The sequence below is a fragment of the Leuresthes tenuis genome, unplaced genomic scaffold, assembly GCF_036924035.1.
Source record: "Leuresthes tenuis unplaced genomic scaffold, fLeuTen1.0.hap1 SCAF_5, whole genome shotgun sequence".
Taxonomy (NCBI): domain Eukaryota; kingdom Metazoa; phylum Chordata; class Actinopteri; order Atheriniformes; family Atherinopsidae; genus Leuresthes; species Leuresthes tenuis.
In genome coordinates, this window is record NW_027325359.1 from 30,068,132 (window position 1) to 30,085,180 (window position 17,049).

Genomic DNA, 17,049 nt, shown 5'->3' on the forward strand with positions numbered 1-17,049 from the left:
CATTAAATACCAAACATGACATGCCTCATGTGTCACATGAAATGCATATCTGAGCTTCCACACTGTGTCTGGGCCTCAGCGTGAGCCACAGTTAAACTTACATACAGTCCCTGCAAGAGTTTCCTCTGTAACAGCTTACACTAGCTGATCCATACATTATACCAATTAAATCCTCAAGTTACAGCCACAAAAACCACTTAATCATGCTGCTGACTTTGGATTAATTTGGTCTAATTAGTTATTTGAATATAATACAGACATAACACAACTTCTTCAGCACGTGAAGCAAGTGATTTTATTCATTCAGACTGACACAAACATAAATTAAGTTTAAAGTACTAAGGCTGCACATGTTGGTCCCTTTCAGTCACACTGTACCTTGGCGTGAACACCTTCCCTCCGGTAGCCTTCATTGTTGTGGTCTCCTACCTTAAACTAAAGCTTAACTGATTATTTCACACGTGCAAATTAAATCACGCTGGTCACAAAACAACAAAACTCAGAAATTCTGTCATTTGAACTTTTCAATTTCTACAGTTTGAAGCCAAGTTTGATCTCAATGATGCTGTTCAACAGCCAGTCTACAGACAACAAGAGCTGTGTTGTGTTCCTGTTAATCCTGTTTAGTCACATGAATAGCTTCTCTTTTTTTTAACTGGACATGCAATGCATTTGTCACAGAATTAGCGGAACTTTGTTAGCAGTGAGGTTATTTCTGACAGTGGATCATTTTTAAATACTGCTGTAAGGAAATGCACAAAAAGGAAACATCCACTGCAACCGATCAGACGAGAATGTGCATGTTGACCCATTTAAAATCGCTTCGTTTGGATGGAATAGAGGAAGAAATCATCAGTTTTTCTTGCCCACCAGCTTTCTGTCATCCTCACTGAATATTAACTGCTCCAGAAAGCAGAGTAATTAATCACAAAGACAGGAATAATCCAACCTAAAGAGCTTGTTAAACGCTAATCATTTAGTCTTTCTCCCTGTGATAACGCATCATCAATCATTCATCAAACAGAGAGACACAGAACGAGTTGACAGGAAGAAGGTAATGGGATAAAAACAGCAGAAGCTTGTTAACTAGCAGGTTAGCAAGAAGACCTTAATAAATATAACTAAACACACATCTCCAACATCATCTACGAGCAGTAAACTGCTAACATTACTAGTTTTGTGTTTCCCGTGGAGGTCATTCTCTGGGCCTTTCTTACCCTTGTGCCTTGGCAGATTTTATTCTGCTTGTAGACCTTCTGCTCCACCCTTTTGTCCAGTTTCGTCCACAACGCTTTGACCTTCCAGGAGCTGACCGCAGCCTTAAGAGAGGTGTAAAAGTCGCTGTAGTCCAGAGGATCCAGCTCCAGCTGTCTGCAGAGGATACTGAAGGCCTGCAGAGTCCCTTTACAGGTGGATGCCTGGAAAAAGTTCTCAAAGAGCTGGCTGGCCTGAGCCGTACGCTCGTCCTCCGTCTCACCCATCTGCTCTGATGGCAACCGGAGTCCGCTCTCCTCAAAAACTCGCTCTCTTCTTCCACTTTTGCCTCTCTTTGTCTCCTTTCACACACTCAGCACTGCAGTCCAAGTTTGTGTGTGCTGCTTCTAAGCAAAAAACAAAAAATAAGATGCTTAGATAACCATGGCAACTGCTAAAAATACAGACTTGATTCCTACAGTTTTATACAGGTTACTTACTGTACTGTGTATCCTGTCATTTGCAAAAGAAATGTGCATCAACATCATCTCCTTGTGGACTAATCTTATATTTTACAGATGTATCAACCAATCAATGAGCAGGTTTACTTTTCCAGACAAAAAGTTTATCTTCTAAATAAATTGTATTGTCGTCTTATTTTTCTACCAACACAGATCAACAACCCCACACAAAGTGTTTAAAACGAACTGTGAATCCAAGTATTCAACCTGAAAGGGTACATTTCTTTCTAGCCTCAGCAAATAATAGGTGAAATATCATCATTTTGGCATGTTTAGCTATTAAATTTAGATTTTAAAGAAATAAAATGCTACAAATCCCTTTGCTAAGTCTTCTCAGTTTTGCAACAGCATCTGGGAACAGCCTTACAGGGTCTGAGGTATAATTATAAGCCTAATTGTGTGCTAAAGATGGGGCTGAGCAGACCTACTAAAAATTTGTGTCAGACGTAAAATTTTAAGTTTTAAATTTTTTGAGTAAAAAAAAACAAACAAACATCTGCAGCTCATACTGCCAATAAGCCACTAAAGAGCAATACGTTGCTTCATATCCAGCCATACTGTGACGTCATGCATTGTGTTTGCTGCAACCAAAGGTTTCTGTAATGGCCCAAAGCTCGGGACAACAACAAACCTGCAGAGTTCAAACAGTCACAATTAATCTGCACGTGTTTTTCTCTGGAAGCAAACATTCTCCTCCTGCAGCTCCACTGAATGCCTGGCAGGATTATGAGTGAGTGTGCACTTGAAGGGGCTCAGCTGAGCAGTCATGGGAGAAGCTCAAACGCTGTGGGGCTGCAGGAGTACGGTGAAAACACTTTCACAGTCATACGGCCCGGTTTGCACACCAGTGGCACAAGAACGGAAAAGAAATACCCAGAAAATACAGACGACTCCCACTGCAGACTACGTGCTTTGTCTCGCCTCTGAACAAACAGTTTCAGACCCAGAAAACAACTCGTGAGGCAGTTGACCTACTATCAGCAGTGCATCACTTCCCTGTTCCGCCATGAGAATGTTCCTAATTTCTGGTTCCTTGGGACATCTTATCTTGCTAAGACGGCCGAGTCTATATGAACTGATGTCCACTTACAGTTTGTTATTTCTGAAGTCCACTGCAAAGTTCACAGCTAACTGTTACTGAACTCAAAATCACCTTCATAAAACCATATACTGAAGGGCTAAAAAGGCCTGTTCTATTGTAGCGACCTTGTCCATTCAGACACTCCAAAACTAGCAATTAGTTACCCATCAGAGGAACACAGTTAGACTCACAAGGTACATCGTGGATGTACAAGAAACATTGCCACAGTTCTATAAATTGTTGCTGCAATTGGCATTTAAAAACTCACTGGACAAGAAGGCATCAGGTTCATTAATAATAGCTGATGTGTGTAGTCCCTCGGACTTTGACAGTGCAGCTCCACAGAAAGCCTGTTAAACCTCAAATAAATAACTTAAAAGGCTTGATAAAAAAAAAATAAAAAAAAACAAAGCCACTGACACTAAATGAGTTGGGCCTGCTCGTCAAACAAATCCTGACTGACAAATACTGTGTCCAAATATCCGTCTACGATTTCAACTTCCTTTCAAAGATCATATCAGTGTCCATCCATCCATCATCTTCTGCTTATACGAGTTTGGGTCATGGAGGCTACGAGTCCAGGAGGCTACCCAGACATCCCTCTCCCTGGCAACACTCTCCAACTCCTTCTGGGGGATCCCGAGGTGTTCCCAGGCCAGATGGGATATATAATCCCTCCAGCAAGTTCTGGGTCTGCCCTTTTCCAGTCTGAATATAATGCTTTACCTTAAATTAAGAACTGAATTCATCTTACAACCAAAACTCTACCCAAAAACAAACACCGGCTTCACAGTGAAGCCAAGAATTTCCCAGATAACATCTCCATCAGAGCTGAGTATCAGATTCCTATCACTGGAAGCCTCTCTGCGTTATTCTCCCTGTTACAGTCATGGAAACAGCTGTCCTGTGGGAGCTGTGAGAGAGATTATGTTGCTCTCCCACACGCACACAAAGATAAGGCCCTGCATGTCCATTTACTTAAACACATACAACTCACACAGTGTTCCATAAGCCTGAAACTAAATCATCTGAAAACTATTGAGTGTCAGTCACGCATCCCACAGTCCCATAGAAACACACCCTTTCCCTTTAAATCCTCGAGTGGCCCAGGGGGGCTCTCGGGTCTCTGCTTCATAACACTGTAGCCTGCAGCACACTGTAGCCTCTCAGATACGATTACCTTCTCCAGAAACGCACACATGGACACCCTCAGAGCTTTCATGTTGTTTCAGGCCCTGCCCAGATAAAAAGTTTCCAAAGCTTTGCACCTTGCTCTCCAGAAGAAGGAGTAAAAGCTGCATTATCTCATCTTAGAGCTAACAGAAAACTTCATGAATCATCTTGTTTGGACATGTGACTGCCCTCATCCTGTTGTATTTGTCTTATAGGAAACCACGAGAAGCAGCCAACATCCTGACATGAGCTCCTGTTTGTGTTTGGCTCTGAAAAACACTCTTAGTATAATGAAACTACCAGTGGTGAGTCAGGTCAAGAGGAAAAAGCAGTAATGTGGGCATTGAGAGATAGAAGAAGGTTATGGGAAAAGATCACAACCTTGGGACCTGTACTATTTATATAAACACATCTGGCAGGATGCATTCTGGGAGTTTAAATACAGGAAGTTGTTAAACTGTCTATCTCTGTCCACATTTGTTAATGGGTCACGGTATCTTCACTTGTATCTACATTTCAAGGTAACTGAGTCAGAGACAAACAACATATTTCCTTTTTTCAGACTTTTTAAAATGAGTATTTCATACTTGCATCTTAAAACTCTGTCAACTGTATTGCTTTCAAACCAGCATGCTTGTGTGCTCACACAACTGCTTAAACTAAAACGCACTAGTTAGTATAACTGCTTCATCGCAAGTTGGGGCTCCAAAATGGCGGTCCTGTTGGGAGAAAGGCTCAAACCCTGCCCAAGTCCTGACATATGAATCCATCCACTGCCCCAAAGTGTAACAAGTGCATCTGGTTTTAGGGGAGTTCAAAGATAGTTGCTGTAAACAAAGACTGGTTTTAAATTAACGTCTCCATCTTAACATGGTCACTGCCCTGATCAATGCAACACTGGCGCCGGCATGAAAGAACAAATGCAAATCAAATGGGTGAAAAACGTCCGAAAAACATTCCTTTTCTGTGTACAGCTTCTGCATGTTAATTACCATTTAAACATCCATTTTATGGAACATTTTTCCATTAAAAAAAAAAAATCTGTTTTTTGGTCAGACTAAAAGTGTCAGGCAAGTCAAATCAAACTGGTCCTTAGAAAGTCAAGCTCATCAGAAACTGTGGTCTGGTTGTCCACTGAGAATTAATAATAATTACTGTATACATTTAAAATTGTCCTCAGGATACAAACCACGCTACTACTGGTGATGGCGAAGGACTCAGTCGCTTTAGGAGGTGCACCAGTTTAAAAAAGGAACATACACATGGGGCATTTGCATGGAAAGGTTACTAGTTTCATTCAGCTTATTCACAAGGAAAGAGAGCTGCCATTTTGCATCATCTCATTGTTTTGCAGCCATAAGAGTCCGTCGTCTCTTCCACAGTGGTGACAAAATTTTTGGCATCCAGGAAACTAATTTTGTCGGCTCCTGGCAGTAATGATGCAATTAGCACCTCCTCACCAAACAAAGCCATCATCTGAGGTAACTATTTGTATCACCGAGGGCAATAAATTCACAACTACTTCACTTCAGTCACAAGAATAATTTGCATCGTTATGCAACTTGCACAGGTCGTCATTTATGATGAAAGAGTTCCAGGTACTTACAAGGAAGTGGCCATACTCACATCACCTCTTATGACAGATACGTTCCTGTGCCTCACTCATCTTTCAAGAAAAGCTGGTATGGTATCTTAGAGTAATCTTACTGACAAGTTACAAGAGGTGAAACAGATCTGCCAACGTTGCCAAGAATTCCAAAGACCCAAAATCCTGTGTGGAAAGTCTCCAGGAACTCAAAGCAAATTTCATAAAAATATCTAAGTCATGCAGGAAGTGAAAAATCACAACGTCACATTGTTAAAAGTTGGCTTGGGTAAAAGCAGCTGGAGCATAGAGGTGACAAACGGAGCAGGAGAAATGTGCTCCTGGACCACAAACAATGAGACGCTTCATTCATACAGACACCACAGAATTAGCTCATTTTTACTACACAGACAGCTGGAAAGGACGAGGTGTGATCTGTAACGCCTCTCACTTTTCACTCAGCACAATACTGTAGCCGGCACACAGTGCATTCAGCTTTGTGTTCCAAACAGTCGTCTGTAATAAGCCTCTTACATGACTCCCATAATGTAGTTCAGGGCATTAGGCTGTTTCTTGACCCACAAATTAAGCATAATCTGTTAAATCCAACGCTAAATTAACCATAAATCCGACACTGTCCGAGTTTGGTCAGATTTCAGGCATTTCAAACAAGAAAATCCTCTCTGTGAATGTAGAATTTCTTCGTTGCATTCTCACACTTTGGCTGAAGTGCTGGTTTCATCTATACACTGACAGCTGTCACCGTGTCCGTGAGCTGACCGCAGACTAAATCCTCCCAGTGTCATCACAAACAGAAAAGAGCATCTTTTGAAAAAAAAAAAAAAAGGAGCCATTGTCTTCCATGATTATGTTGTGAAATCAGCAACTGCTGGTTAACATGTAATCTTACTGGGCTGCATATCTGCCATCTTTTTAAACTGATAACAGAAACTGTAAATTACATGAATTCAAACTAGGAATTTAGCACTTAACTTTGATTAAAATTATTAGAATAATTCATTTTCATAGGAAAAACAACAGATATGCTGTTTATCAGCACTCAGTGCACAGCATAGATACTCATTAAGGCCCTCTGAGAGAGGTTAAAGGACCCGTTTTATAAGTTAATCACTTACAAGACAGCTGACCTTAAATTGTGTAAAGTCAGTGGCCTGTGGATGAGAGCTAGTTCATGTCTGAAAGGAAGTTCAAAGCTGAGTCAATAAGTTCCTGCCCAGACAGCCTGGGTGTCAAGGAAGAGGAAAAGCACAGAGAGACAAGGCTGCAGACGCAGGGAGTGTCATGCGTTGCAGATGCTTTACTTATGAAATTCAAGGAATTCAAACACGACCACTGAGAGAAAAGGACGTGGCTAGGAGGCGTGCTGCTCCAACAGCACGGATTCACTCTGAAATCAGGAAATGTGAACAGCTGGAATGCCAAAAAGCTGAAGTGTAGATGTGTCGTCTTTTCAGAAAAACATCAGACAAAAGTCAGCCGCAACCAGCAAACTGCTCACACAGCAGTGCAGCAACAACCGCCTTCAATACTGAGCACAGCAAGTCAACATTTTCATCTAATGAAAGCTTAAACTGACGATTAGTGTTTGAGTAACAGCAGCACAAATAGCAGCCTTCAAAGGGACCATAAAAACCCTTTCAGTGTAAAAGGCAACACGTTGTGCAGATAAGATTTATAGCAGGGCTGAAGCAGTTTTATGTAATGTTTTCATAATAAACAGACGAATGGTTAACGTTATGCTACACAAATACAGGAAATTCAAACCTCACGCTGAACTCTGATTCAGTGGCCCGCAACTCTCCAGAAATTAATCTTTCAGGGTAATTTCACAAGGAGACAAACCGTCTTTTTCTTCTTTTTTATTCCCACATCCGTCTGCATTTGCACACCGATCATTGTTTGGATTACTGCTGTAACAACAGACTGGATCCATCAGTACAATAAGAGCAAAGGGATCCAACAAACACAGACCTGTGGCCCAGAACAAAGATGGTATCTGATAAGAAAAAGTCAATGTCATCCAACAGCTGACATTTCAACTTATTGCAAAGTTTGTAGATATCAGCTACAGTGTCAAGCATGACAACTGGCTCTTATGCCATGGTTGATGACAATCGGTGCCACACCTAACGACAGCTTCCACAGAACATTCAGCTTCTATCTTTTGACTCTTAATCAAACTTTTTTTTTCATTTTATAATAAATACACTTGGCGTAGTTCGATATTTCACGTTCACATTGTTGAGAAATGGATCTTTTGCCACAATTGCACCAGTTTTCAAGTTATTTTGTTTTTTTACCCTCAATAAAAGTTCTTTTGAACGAAGCGAACGCCTGAAAAAGCAAAAGCAAATATTAGGTGCAACAACGTTAAAAGCCTTTCCGGAAGGGAAACTTTTGACTGAGTATCTTTGAAGTTCATCAGACTGGCCCACAGCTGAAAGTGACACACCCATACTTGCAGATAAGGGGCTCTAAGAGGGGCAACACTCCCATCATCTGCGTTTTTTTGTTATTTCCTCTGAGGCAGAACACACTGAAGCAAGTCACCGATGAATAAAAAAGGCAAACGAGTATGTGTCCGTTATGGTGATGAAAAGTGAGCCTGTAAGTTTGATTTAGCTGACCGTTCAGGTGCATTAAAGCTGCATTGTGGAGTTTTCCTGTGAATAACTGCCTTCGCATCTTAATTTCTGTGAAATTTTCAACAACCTCTGACTCTCCCAATAAAGAAAAATCTAAATTAGCTCACCCTTGACTGCAGGCGAACATTTATCGTCACCCCGAGGGATTCAAAAGATTACTTTCACATGAATGAGAGACAGATGAGCACACAGCTGGGTACAGAGAGGTGCATCTGCAGCATCTGCAGGCACTGCTGTCAAGGCCTGATGAAGCTTAAACCAAAACCTGGTCGACATTCAGCACACGGCTGCATTTTTCGGCACATTAACGACTGTCAAACAGCAGAGCATTGCCGAGCTGCTCATGTTCAACACAAACAAGGAGACTCTCAGAAAATGACACTGAGACACTGAGAATCACAAGCAGTCAAAACCTCCCTTCAATATGAGCATCTTCTGTTGAGATCATGTTAGAAAATGTGCTTTTACGGAACATTTCAGGGCTTTTACTGAAGTGAAAACATTCAATCTTTTATGCGGCTTTGAAGTTCAGATAAATTGTGCGTGACACTGAAAGCCAAACAGCAGATCATCTCAAAAGTATTTCAAAAGGACAATTTTTTGTCACTGTTGATTTGCTCCAAATTGTACAACTCAATAAAGAGGGAGAAGAGGAATGGGATGTGAGATGATGCTGCTAAGGATATTTCACGTTCAGAGCATTAGTTTTGTAATAAAACACAGGTAAAATATATGGTTAAGAGAAATCCAGACTGCAGAGTAGTGCACAGAGGAACTCTGGGATTACTGAGCATGCACACTTTGTGAGAGTCATAGCTGTAGAGGAAGTTTGAGTTTTCCACCCAAACTAAACTTGCAGTCTGTGTAGGGACAGCTGAGTTTTATTACTTTTGTACAAAAGCTAAATGAAAGCAAACTAAAGAAAGAAAAAAAGGTAGACACTGAACCCGCATTGTACATCGCTTGGGATAAAAGCATCTGCTACATAAATGTAATGTTATGTAAATGATGTGTTAGGTTGCACAAAAGCATATGAACAAGATGTCAGAATTTCTGTATGAATGCAGAAAGCTTGTTGTTCTGACTGACGCTTATCTGCTGGTCTCTTACAGCACACTTCATAAGAAGGAGGAAGGAGGAAACAGGGAGAAGTATTTGCATCAAGTCAGATTCATCAGATGTAAATACCAAAGGGTAGTAGGAACCTCCAGATAGCCAACATTCAAATGCATGAAAATGACTCACAAAGTCACACACAGTGAAAACAAGCAAAGCTGACTGAGTGGAGGTGGGCTTATCCGTCACAGTCCAGCAGTTAATCAAACATTAGAGTCAAAAGTTTGCCCCAAAACTGATGACTGCTGCAGAAGAAAACACTAAATGCTGAATATCCATTTGCTCATTCTTTAGACATTTTCAAGCCACAATCAAATCATTTCTACATCAATCTCTCCCTCAAAACTGATCTTTTCTTGCAAGAGAAACCCAGAACTCCATGAAAAACCCATCACTGCTTGTACGTACTATGAAGTGAAGACAAACAGTGCCTCCAAGATCTCCGAATGAGGTTCAGACTTCACTTAAGTACACGGGGAGCGAGATAACAGTGATAAAGTTTCCTTTTAGGTGTTCATCACGTCACACGGGGGGGCTATTTCTTTGCAGTTTTACTAATAAGGACATTGAGTTGATTATCGTCTTAAGTTCAAAGGTTGTACCCTCCTACAGAAACCAGTGTGACGGTAAAAGGTAAGGTTTAGCAACAAGGCTTTAACTGGCAATGCTGTCATCAATAGTATCACTGCATGCTTTGTGAAGATTAACAACCAAAGACGGCTGGAGATGAAAGAGTAGTTCCACAGGCTTTAACTGCACAAACACTGAAGACTATAAAAATTAATCATATTCTTAGGAAATATGTCATCCTTCAGCTGAGAGGCACCTGATTCATGCTGGAAGACATGCAGAAAGCACCGCTTTCTAAAGATCTTCATTGTATCAACAAGGACCCACGCAAATGTTTTTAAGAGCAGCTGAGAACTGAGTGATTTCATTTCCCTACTGGCCATCTACTGAGGATTAGATTCCCTCTTACACCACAAGTGGCCCGGCACATGATCCGATGCGTCACTGTTTCTCTCATATCACACCTTTCATACACTTATGCCCTGTACAATTATGGATGTACTTGTCCTGATTTTAGTCTTAATCTGATCCTTAAAAGAAAATGACTGTCAGATCTGCACAATAATTGCTCCTCAGTATAAAACACAAATTGTTTTTTTCTTAAATGTTTAATCTCATGCACAAATATACATATAAGGCCATTTCCAAACTATTTGGAGTCCATAATTCTACAGAGAGAAAGATTATTCACAAGTAGAAAACATTCAGGACAGCTGTCAATCTTCCCAGGAGTGGACGTCCCAGCAAGTTCACCCCAATGTGAAAAAGCCCAGAGCTACATCTCAGACTCTGCAGGCCTCAGTTAGCATGTTAAAGGTTAAAGTTCATGACAGCACAATTAGAAAAAGACTGAACAAGGATGGCTTGTTTGGTATGCTTGCAGGAGAAAGCCTCTTCTCTCTAAAAAGAACATGGCAGCACAGCTTAGGTTTGCAAAGCTGCATCTGAACAAAGCACAAGACTTCTGGAACAATGTCCTTTGGACAGACCAGACCAAAGTGGAGATGTTTGCTCATCATGCACAGCAGCACGTTTGGAGGAAGCCAAACACAGCATATCAGCACAAACACCTCATACCAGCTGTCAAGCACGGTGGTGGAGGGCTGATGATCTGGGCTTGTTCTGCAGCCACAGGACCTGGGCACCTTGCAGTCATTGAGTCCACCATGAACTCCTCTGGATACCAAAGTATTCTAGAGTCAAATGTGAGGCCATCTGTCCCACAGCTAAAGCTGGGCTGAAACTGGCTCATCAACAGGACAATGATCCCAAACACAGCAGCAAAAGATGTTTCCACAAGTTGATGGATATCAGTACGCGGTTAGGATCAGATTTGTTTTAGAATACGTACCAATGTGTAAAACTTTAATGTTAAACAAAAATGCTAAATGTTAATCTAAAGCTTTGACTCATGATTTACCTGAAAATACATTTTTAGATGATAAACTTTAAATTATCAGTGTTTCTTTTCTCTGCCCAACTCTGTGCCCATTCATCTTAATCTATGACACAACAAGTCCATGTTAAAACTTGTCTGGACCAAATATGACGTTACGGTTTAGTCTAGTCTCACTCTGCCCCCCCGACAACAGATTACTGCTTGCTGGCTTAAATGCCATATGTTTGGTTGTGCTGGGTGAGGTTGTAATTGGTTCGTGTGAGCCTTGAAATCAAACCCTTAATCCTCACAGTTTTAACACTGCACACTGTAGGGGCTTGTAGGCGTAATCCAAACGCCTACAACTCGTCAGCAGTTGTGATATGAAAGACCACAGAGTCTGAGCACATTGCATGACCACTAGATTACACTTTAACTAAAAATTAAAGTGAGTTTATGGAGGTCTGCTGCAAATCCAAACTTGCACAGATCTAGTCGATGGTGTAATATCTTGCACCATATCTTGTAATATCATCATAGGTACTTGTGCCACAGCTCTACAATGCAAAACACTGTCTAGACTTGGTTGGTTTAGATTAAATTTAAGACCCCAACTTATGGAGCAGGATTTTTTGCCCAAGTGTCCTGGAGAGGTATAGGATTTTGTAGGATAATGAGAATTAGACCCATGGGCTGGCAGCGTGCAGTTTACAACAAGGCAATGCTCTAAGGCAGCAAACTGAACATCTAGAGCACAGACCTCTGAGCTTAAACTGAAGAGCTGTTGAACATGAAGCAAAACGCACTCTAAAGTACTTGGAAGTGCCAAGACGGGTGCGACAGCTACAACTAATGCAAGATTCATCAGTGCCAATAAAACCGGTTGATCATGGCAGCTATCAGACCTAAAAACTAAGGAACAAGAAAAGGTAAAGTGTGGTTGTTAAAATTTTAACTCCAAGGCTACAGTCAAGACCTATAAAAACAAAGGGCATCAAAGTAGAGCAAACCTCAAATCTGCATTCTGAAGTCACATCAGCGAGGTACAATCAAAACTCACAATCCAGTTTCAAGGCTGACCAAAAGCTGATGTGTACAGACCAAACAGCAGATCAGATTTCAGAGCGGTGTTACGAAACATCTTCCACAGTCATTCCATATGATAATGATAATAGGGGGAAAGAAAATACTGTGTTATGCTGGTTTGAGTCCATAATCAGCAATTTTGTACAATAAATGACATAAACTGGTTAAGAAGGTCCTAAAGTGTATGCTAAAGTCTTCCAGTCCGGTCAAATAGGAACCTTTTGAAATCAAATAGGCAAACCGAGTGAAACAGCTCAAAAATCTCAGAGTATCCAAGTGGCAACCATGATGAGAGCTAATCAAATTCTCCAAATTTCAGGAAACGAGCTTCAATGAGTGATTTATAATCTCATTTAACAGAAACCAGTGGGCCATCCTTTATGTCAGGAAAGGAGATAATTCAATCCCATGATTCCTCACAGATTCAACTTTTCAAGCGACCTACGATTATTTTCATGCAGTAGATTTAATCCTTTCATGTAAAGAAAGGGAGTGTGACCAGCATAGGTGAGCAGCTTGTGAAAACATCTTTAACTTTTGTAATGAAGCCATATCCTCCATGAAATTGTGACAGCAAGTGCTTTTTATGGAAGATTGTGGGAACAGCTGTATTTTCCCTACCTCAGACCAACAGCTCAGCGTAAAAGTGGTTGGATTGTCGCTGCAGAGTGGTCGTTTGTTCCTTATTCATTTAACCTGTCCCTTTTCCTTGCCCTCACTGCATTTGCAAACAAGGTCAAACAGAAGTTTTTGGGGGTTTTTTATGATTATTTGACCGTCACTGCAGAAGTTAAAGCAGAAACCTCGGGTCCCAGCCTTTGTCAAATCCTCTGACACACTGAAACTCAACTTGGCCTTTCCCATCTGACAGCAGCCCGTCTGGTCAGCCAGTGACAGTGACGCTCCGCTCCCTGGTGTATTTTTGTCTTCCCTCTCTGAGCCGACATATGCAGCAACACCCCCTTATAAGTCAAACGCTCATTCCAGGAAGTGACAGCTTGTGCAACAGTTTTTTTTTTTTCATTGCCCCTCAGACATCATGGTACAGATAAGTAGGAAAATCGTGGTCTCAGATTAACATCTTAAGGGTCGGCTGCAGAGCAGTAGGAAATGAAGATGAAAGACCACAGTAATTCCACAGGCAACTGTCATAATTCAGGGTGGCTATGAATTAGGCCACATACCTGGAAAGGAATGGTGCCACTGAAACATCAACAAGAGGGAAAAGCAGATAAACCCAGAGGCAATAAGCACAACTGACTGGGATACTTTATTAGTCACTATAGTGTTGATTTATTTTGTGAATTCAGACAGAAAAACAAGCTTGAACTCTGAAATCAATAACTACTTTAAACAACTGCAGGCTTCAGACAAAGCGTTCCCATCAGCTCCACTTGTGTCAAAACTCTGTGATTCAAATAAAATCAGTCAGATTTTAAAGATAACTTCCCTAAACTCTGCAGCTCTGTTGTGAGTTTCCTGTTTACAGTAATGTACATCACACTAAAGGAGCCCTTGTAGACCGAGTATGAAATACAGATTTCGGCTTTAAGTACAATACCACTGATGGCCATTAGCTGCTTAATAACATATTTGACTCCTGCTTCTCCAGTGAAATGCTAAAATCCTACACTCCATTACAGATGATCGTCAGGCAGCATCTCACATGCTTTAAACAAGGAGAGCGCTAGTTAGAAGCCTTTCCTTTCCTTTCGCTCTCTGCAGTTCTAATTTTCTGTATTAAAAGTACACTTTCCACATCTCTTCTATTTGTTTTATCAATAAAAGTATAAGTAAGCTCAAGTCTTAGTAGATTGTTACAAACACCTTGCTTTTAAAATTTCCGACAATCGCACAAAGTCGATTCAAATTCAACTGTGAGGCGCCAAGATACTACCTTCCATAATAAACCACAGTTACCAGTGATGATGGTAAAAACAACCACAAGCTGAAATGAGCCTTTCTCCCTGCCATAACCGTTATTTAAAACCATCATTTAAAAAGGATTTACCCAATTCCTGGACCTCTGACCCTTAGTCCTTTATGCTAACCAAGCTGCTTCAGACCAACACTTTCTTTCAGGAACTTTAAGCTACTTGCAGCAGTTGCCCTTCATAATGCTCATTTATCTTATATCCATAATCCACATATATAAATGCGCAGATTGTCATCCGTGTTCGATATCTGCATAGGACCAACAACTGCAGCCTGGAGCACACTTTAAGTTTGTACGCAGTTCTGTGTCTAATGAAGACTAATCCATTATTTCACTGCAGTGATAATGGAGGGGAAGCTTATCCTGCGGCTGAAACATTAGTCCATAACAGCTGGGGGTTATAAGACGAGCCTTTGCCGCCTGACTGGATTTCAGGTCTCGGAGAACATGGAGCCGCCTGCGACACACAAGAATCAACTGAAGGAAATAACAGACAGAGGAATAACAGTGGAAAGAGTCAAATCAAGAGAAAAGGAATTAGAAAGCTCTGAGCTAAACAATTTATCAGGTATCTAAGACGCTGAACCTAACTTTTAAGTCTTTTCTCCTGTCGATGATTGTCAAAAGAGTCTAAAAAGAACCATAAAGGAAGAATAATGGAAGAAACAAGCTGTGTGCACCATTGTAAGGAGCTTCAGCACGAAAAAGTAATGAGCGTCATCTCATTTCTTTACATTTCATCTCCAAGCAATCAGATTTTCTTATAATCTTTCAACGTGGCCTTGAGCAATAGTTTTTCTTTAGACATTGGTTGCTTTTTTTAAAACTAATTTTCATTCCAGTGCTTGTACCTGACCATTTTCAGAGGAACCTGCTTTATGTTTGTTGAGCCACTATAAAAAAAAGGCATCTAACAGGGACGAACCAGTGTTGTGTCAACACACAACAGGCAACTTAGCAAAGAGCCCCTTTTCACTTGTATGTTTAGGCACTTTGTTACTAGCAGCCTGTCACATCATTGTTCCCATTTCTTTCGTTGCAGCTATGAAAACAGCAAAGATAACACAGTTAGACAGACAGAAGATAGCATTTCTGCAGCGACAACGTGATTCCCAAAGAGCTATTAGCTGAAAACTTTGCATATCTCAGCATGGTGTGCAGTGTGTCCTTAAAACATTTGAGGAAACTGGACAAGTGGAGGACAAAAGAAGAAGTGTCAGGTCTAAAAAACTATCTACAGCAGATGAACAGTATCTGAAAGTGATGTCCTTAAGAAAGAGGAAAAAATCCAGCAAAGACCTGACAGGACCTGAGAGATGCATCTGGACCTTCAGCTGATCCATCTACTGTTGGCCCAAGCCTCATCAGAAATGGTCTCCATGGAAGGGTGGCTGTCAAGAAGCCATTCTTAAGGAAGGGAAACAGGGAGAAAAGGCTGAGCTATGCCAAATGACACAAGAAGTGGACCGAAAATCAGTGGCAACAGGTCTTATGGAGGGATGAATCCTCCCCAGAGCCCGGACCTCAACATTATTGAAGCAGTGTGGGATCATCTGACAGAGAACGGAACAAAAGGCAGCCGACATCCAAAGAAGAGCTTTGGGATGTCCTTCAAGGAGCCTGGAGAACTATTCCTGAAGACTCCTTAAAGAAATGACAGAAAGCTTGTCTCAGAGGGTTCAGGCTGTGTTGGAGAATAAAGGAATAATTAGAATAATATAAACTCTGTCTTTGCCTTAAATTTACATATATGTGTAAACATGTTTCGATAAATTGCTGCACCCATTTTCCTGGCTAATATATTAAGAATTGAGGAGTGACTCAAAACCTTTGTACATTTAAAGTCAATGCATTGTCTACCAATAAAGTGCATCATTTCTATCTTCTTTTTGTGTTTTCTTGGACATTTGTGTCAGGGAGCTAGTTTAAAGTCATTCTGACAAATAAAACAAGGTTGAAATGGAGGTTTAACCAAATTAATTTTTACTTCTACTTACATTTTGGAGGATCAATACAGGTTTGTTTGTTTTTTTTGTCGTAAAAATCAGGGAAAAGAGCATAGGTTGATGAATGTTTCATGTAAGAATATCAATAACTTATCTTGATATTTGTCTAACCACTGCTTTGGGCTGCTTTTGTCTGCAGCCTGCGCGCTTCACCTGTTGCATCTTAACAATAAGATGCAGCAAATTATGAATAATTCAGTCCCTTGACCGCAAGCATCTGACAACACCACAGACAAATAAAGAAAAGGGTGAATCTCCCGGCCGTGCAGCGTGAGACATGATGCATTTCAAAGTTACATTAATTAAATGTGTTCAGTTGTGCACTCACGCTCAAAGTGCGGCTGTCAGCTCCTCACACCAGAGAGTCCGTTCAGACAAAGAGCCGCAGTCCTGGTTCTTAACGGTGTCGTCAGTAAAAGCCACAGACTATCCTCCGTTGCCGGTTAACACAGTTTCAGACTGGGGTGTTCTTTCAGCGACCTGCTGCTCTCATGACAGCCGCTGAGTGTCTGCCAAGTGCGCCGACTCTCGTGTTGAAGACTTGCGTCAAGTTGCGTGACAGCGCGAGAACTCTTTTTCCGGTTACCTGTTTCTAGAATAAAAGTCCAGTTTTATTCTGTTTTTAGATGTTTTTCTGCTTTTATTTCCCCACCAAAACTGCACTGTTTTGATGAGCTGGGTACAAGTCTGCAGATACCTGCAAATATTCAAGTGGATGAAAAAAAAGCAATAAAAAC

General features: G+C 41.0%; 1 protein-coding gene across 5 annotated transcripts in view; it reads right to left on the reverse strand.

The window, feature by feature from the left end:
- mical2b (microtubule associated monooxygenase, calponin and LIM domain containing 2b) overlaps positions 1-16,828 on the reverse strand; it is a 56,969-nt gene extending 40,141 nt beyond the window's left edge. For all 5 annotated transcript variants that reach the window (XM_072386607.1, XM_072386606.1, XM_072386610.1 and 2 more), the window contains exons 1-2: positions 16,641-16,828; positions 1,218-1,601 (exon numbers count right to left, since the gene is read on the reverse strand). In XM_072386607.1, the coding sequence (XP_072242708.1) occupies positions 1,218-1,481 (264 nt within the window). In that variant the 5' untranslated portion in view covers positions 1,482-1,601; positions 16,641-16,828. The remainder of the gene's footprint in view (positions 1-1,217; positions 1,602-16,640) is intronic.
- Between the last annotated feature and the right edge of the window lie 221 nt (positions 16,829-17,049).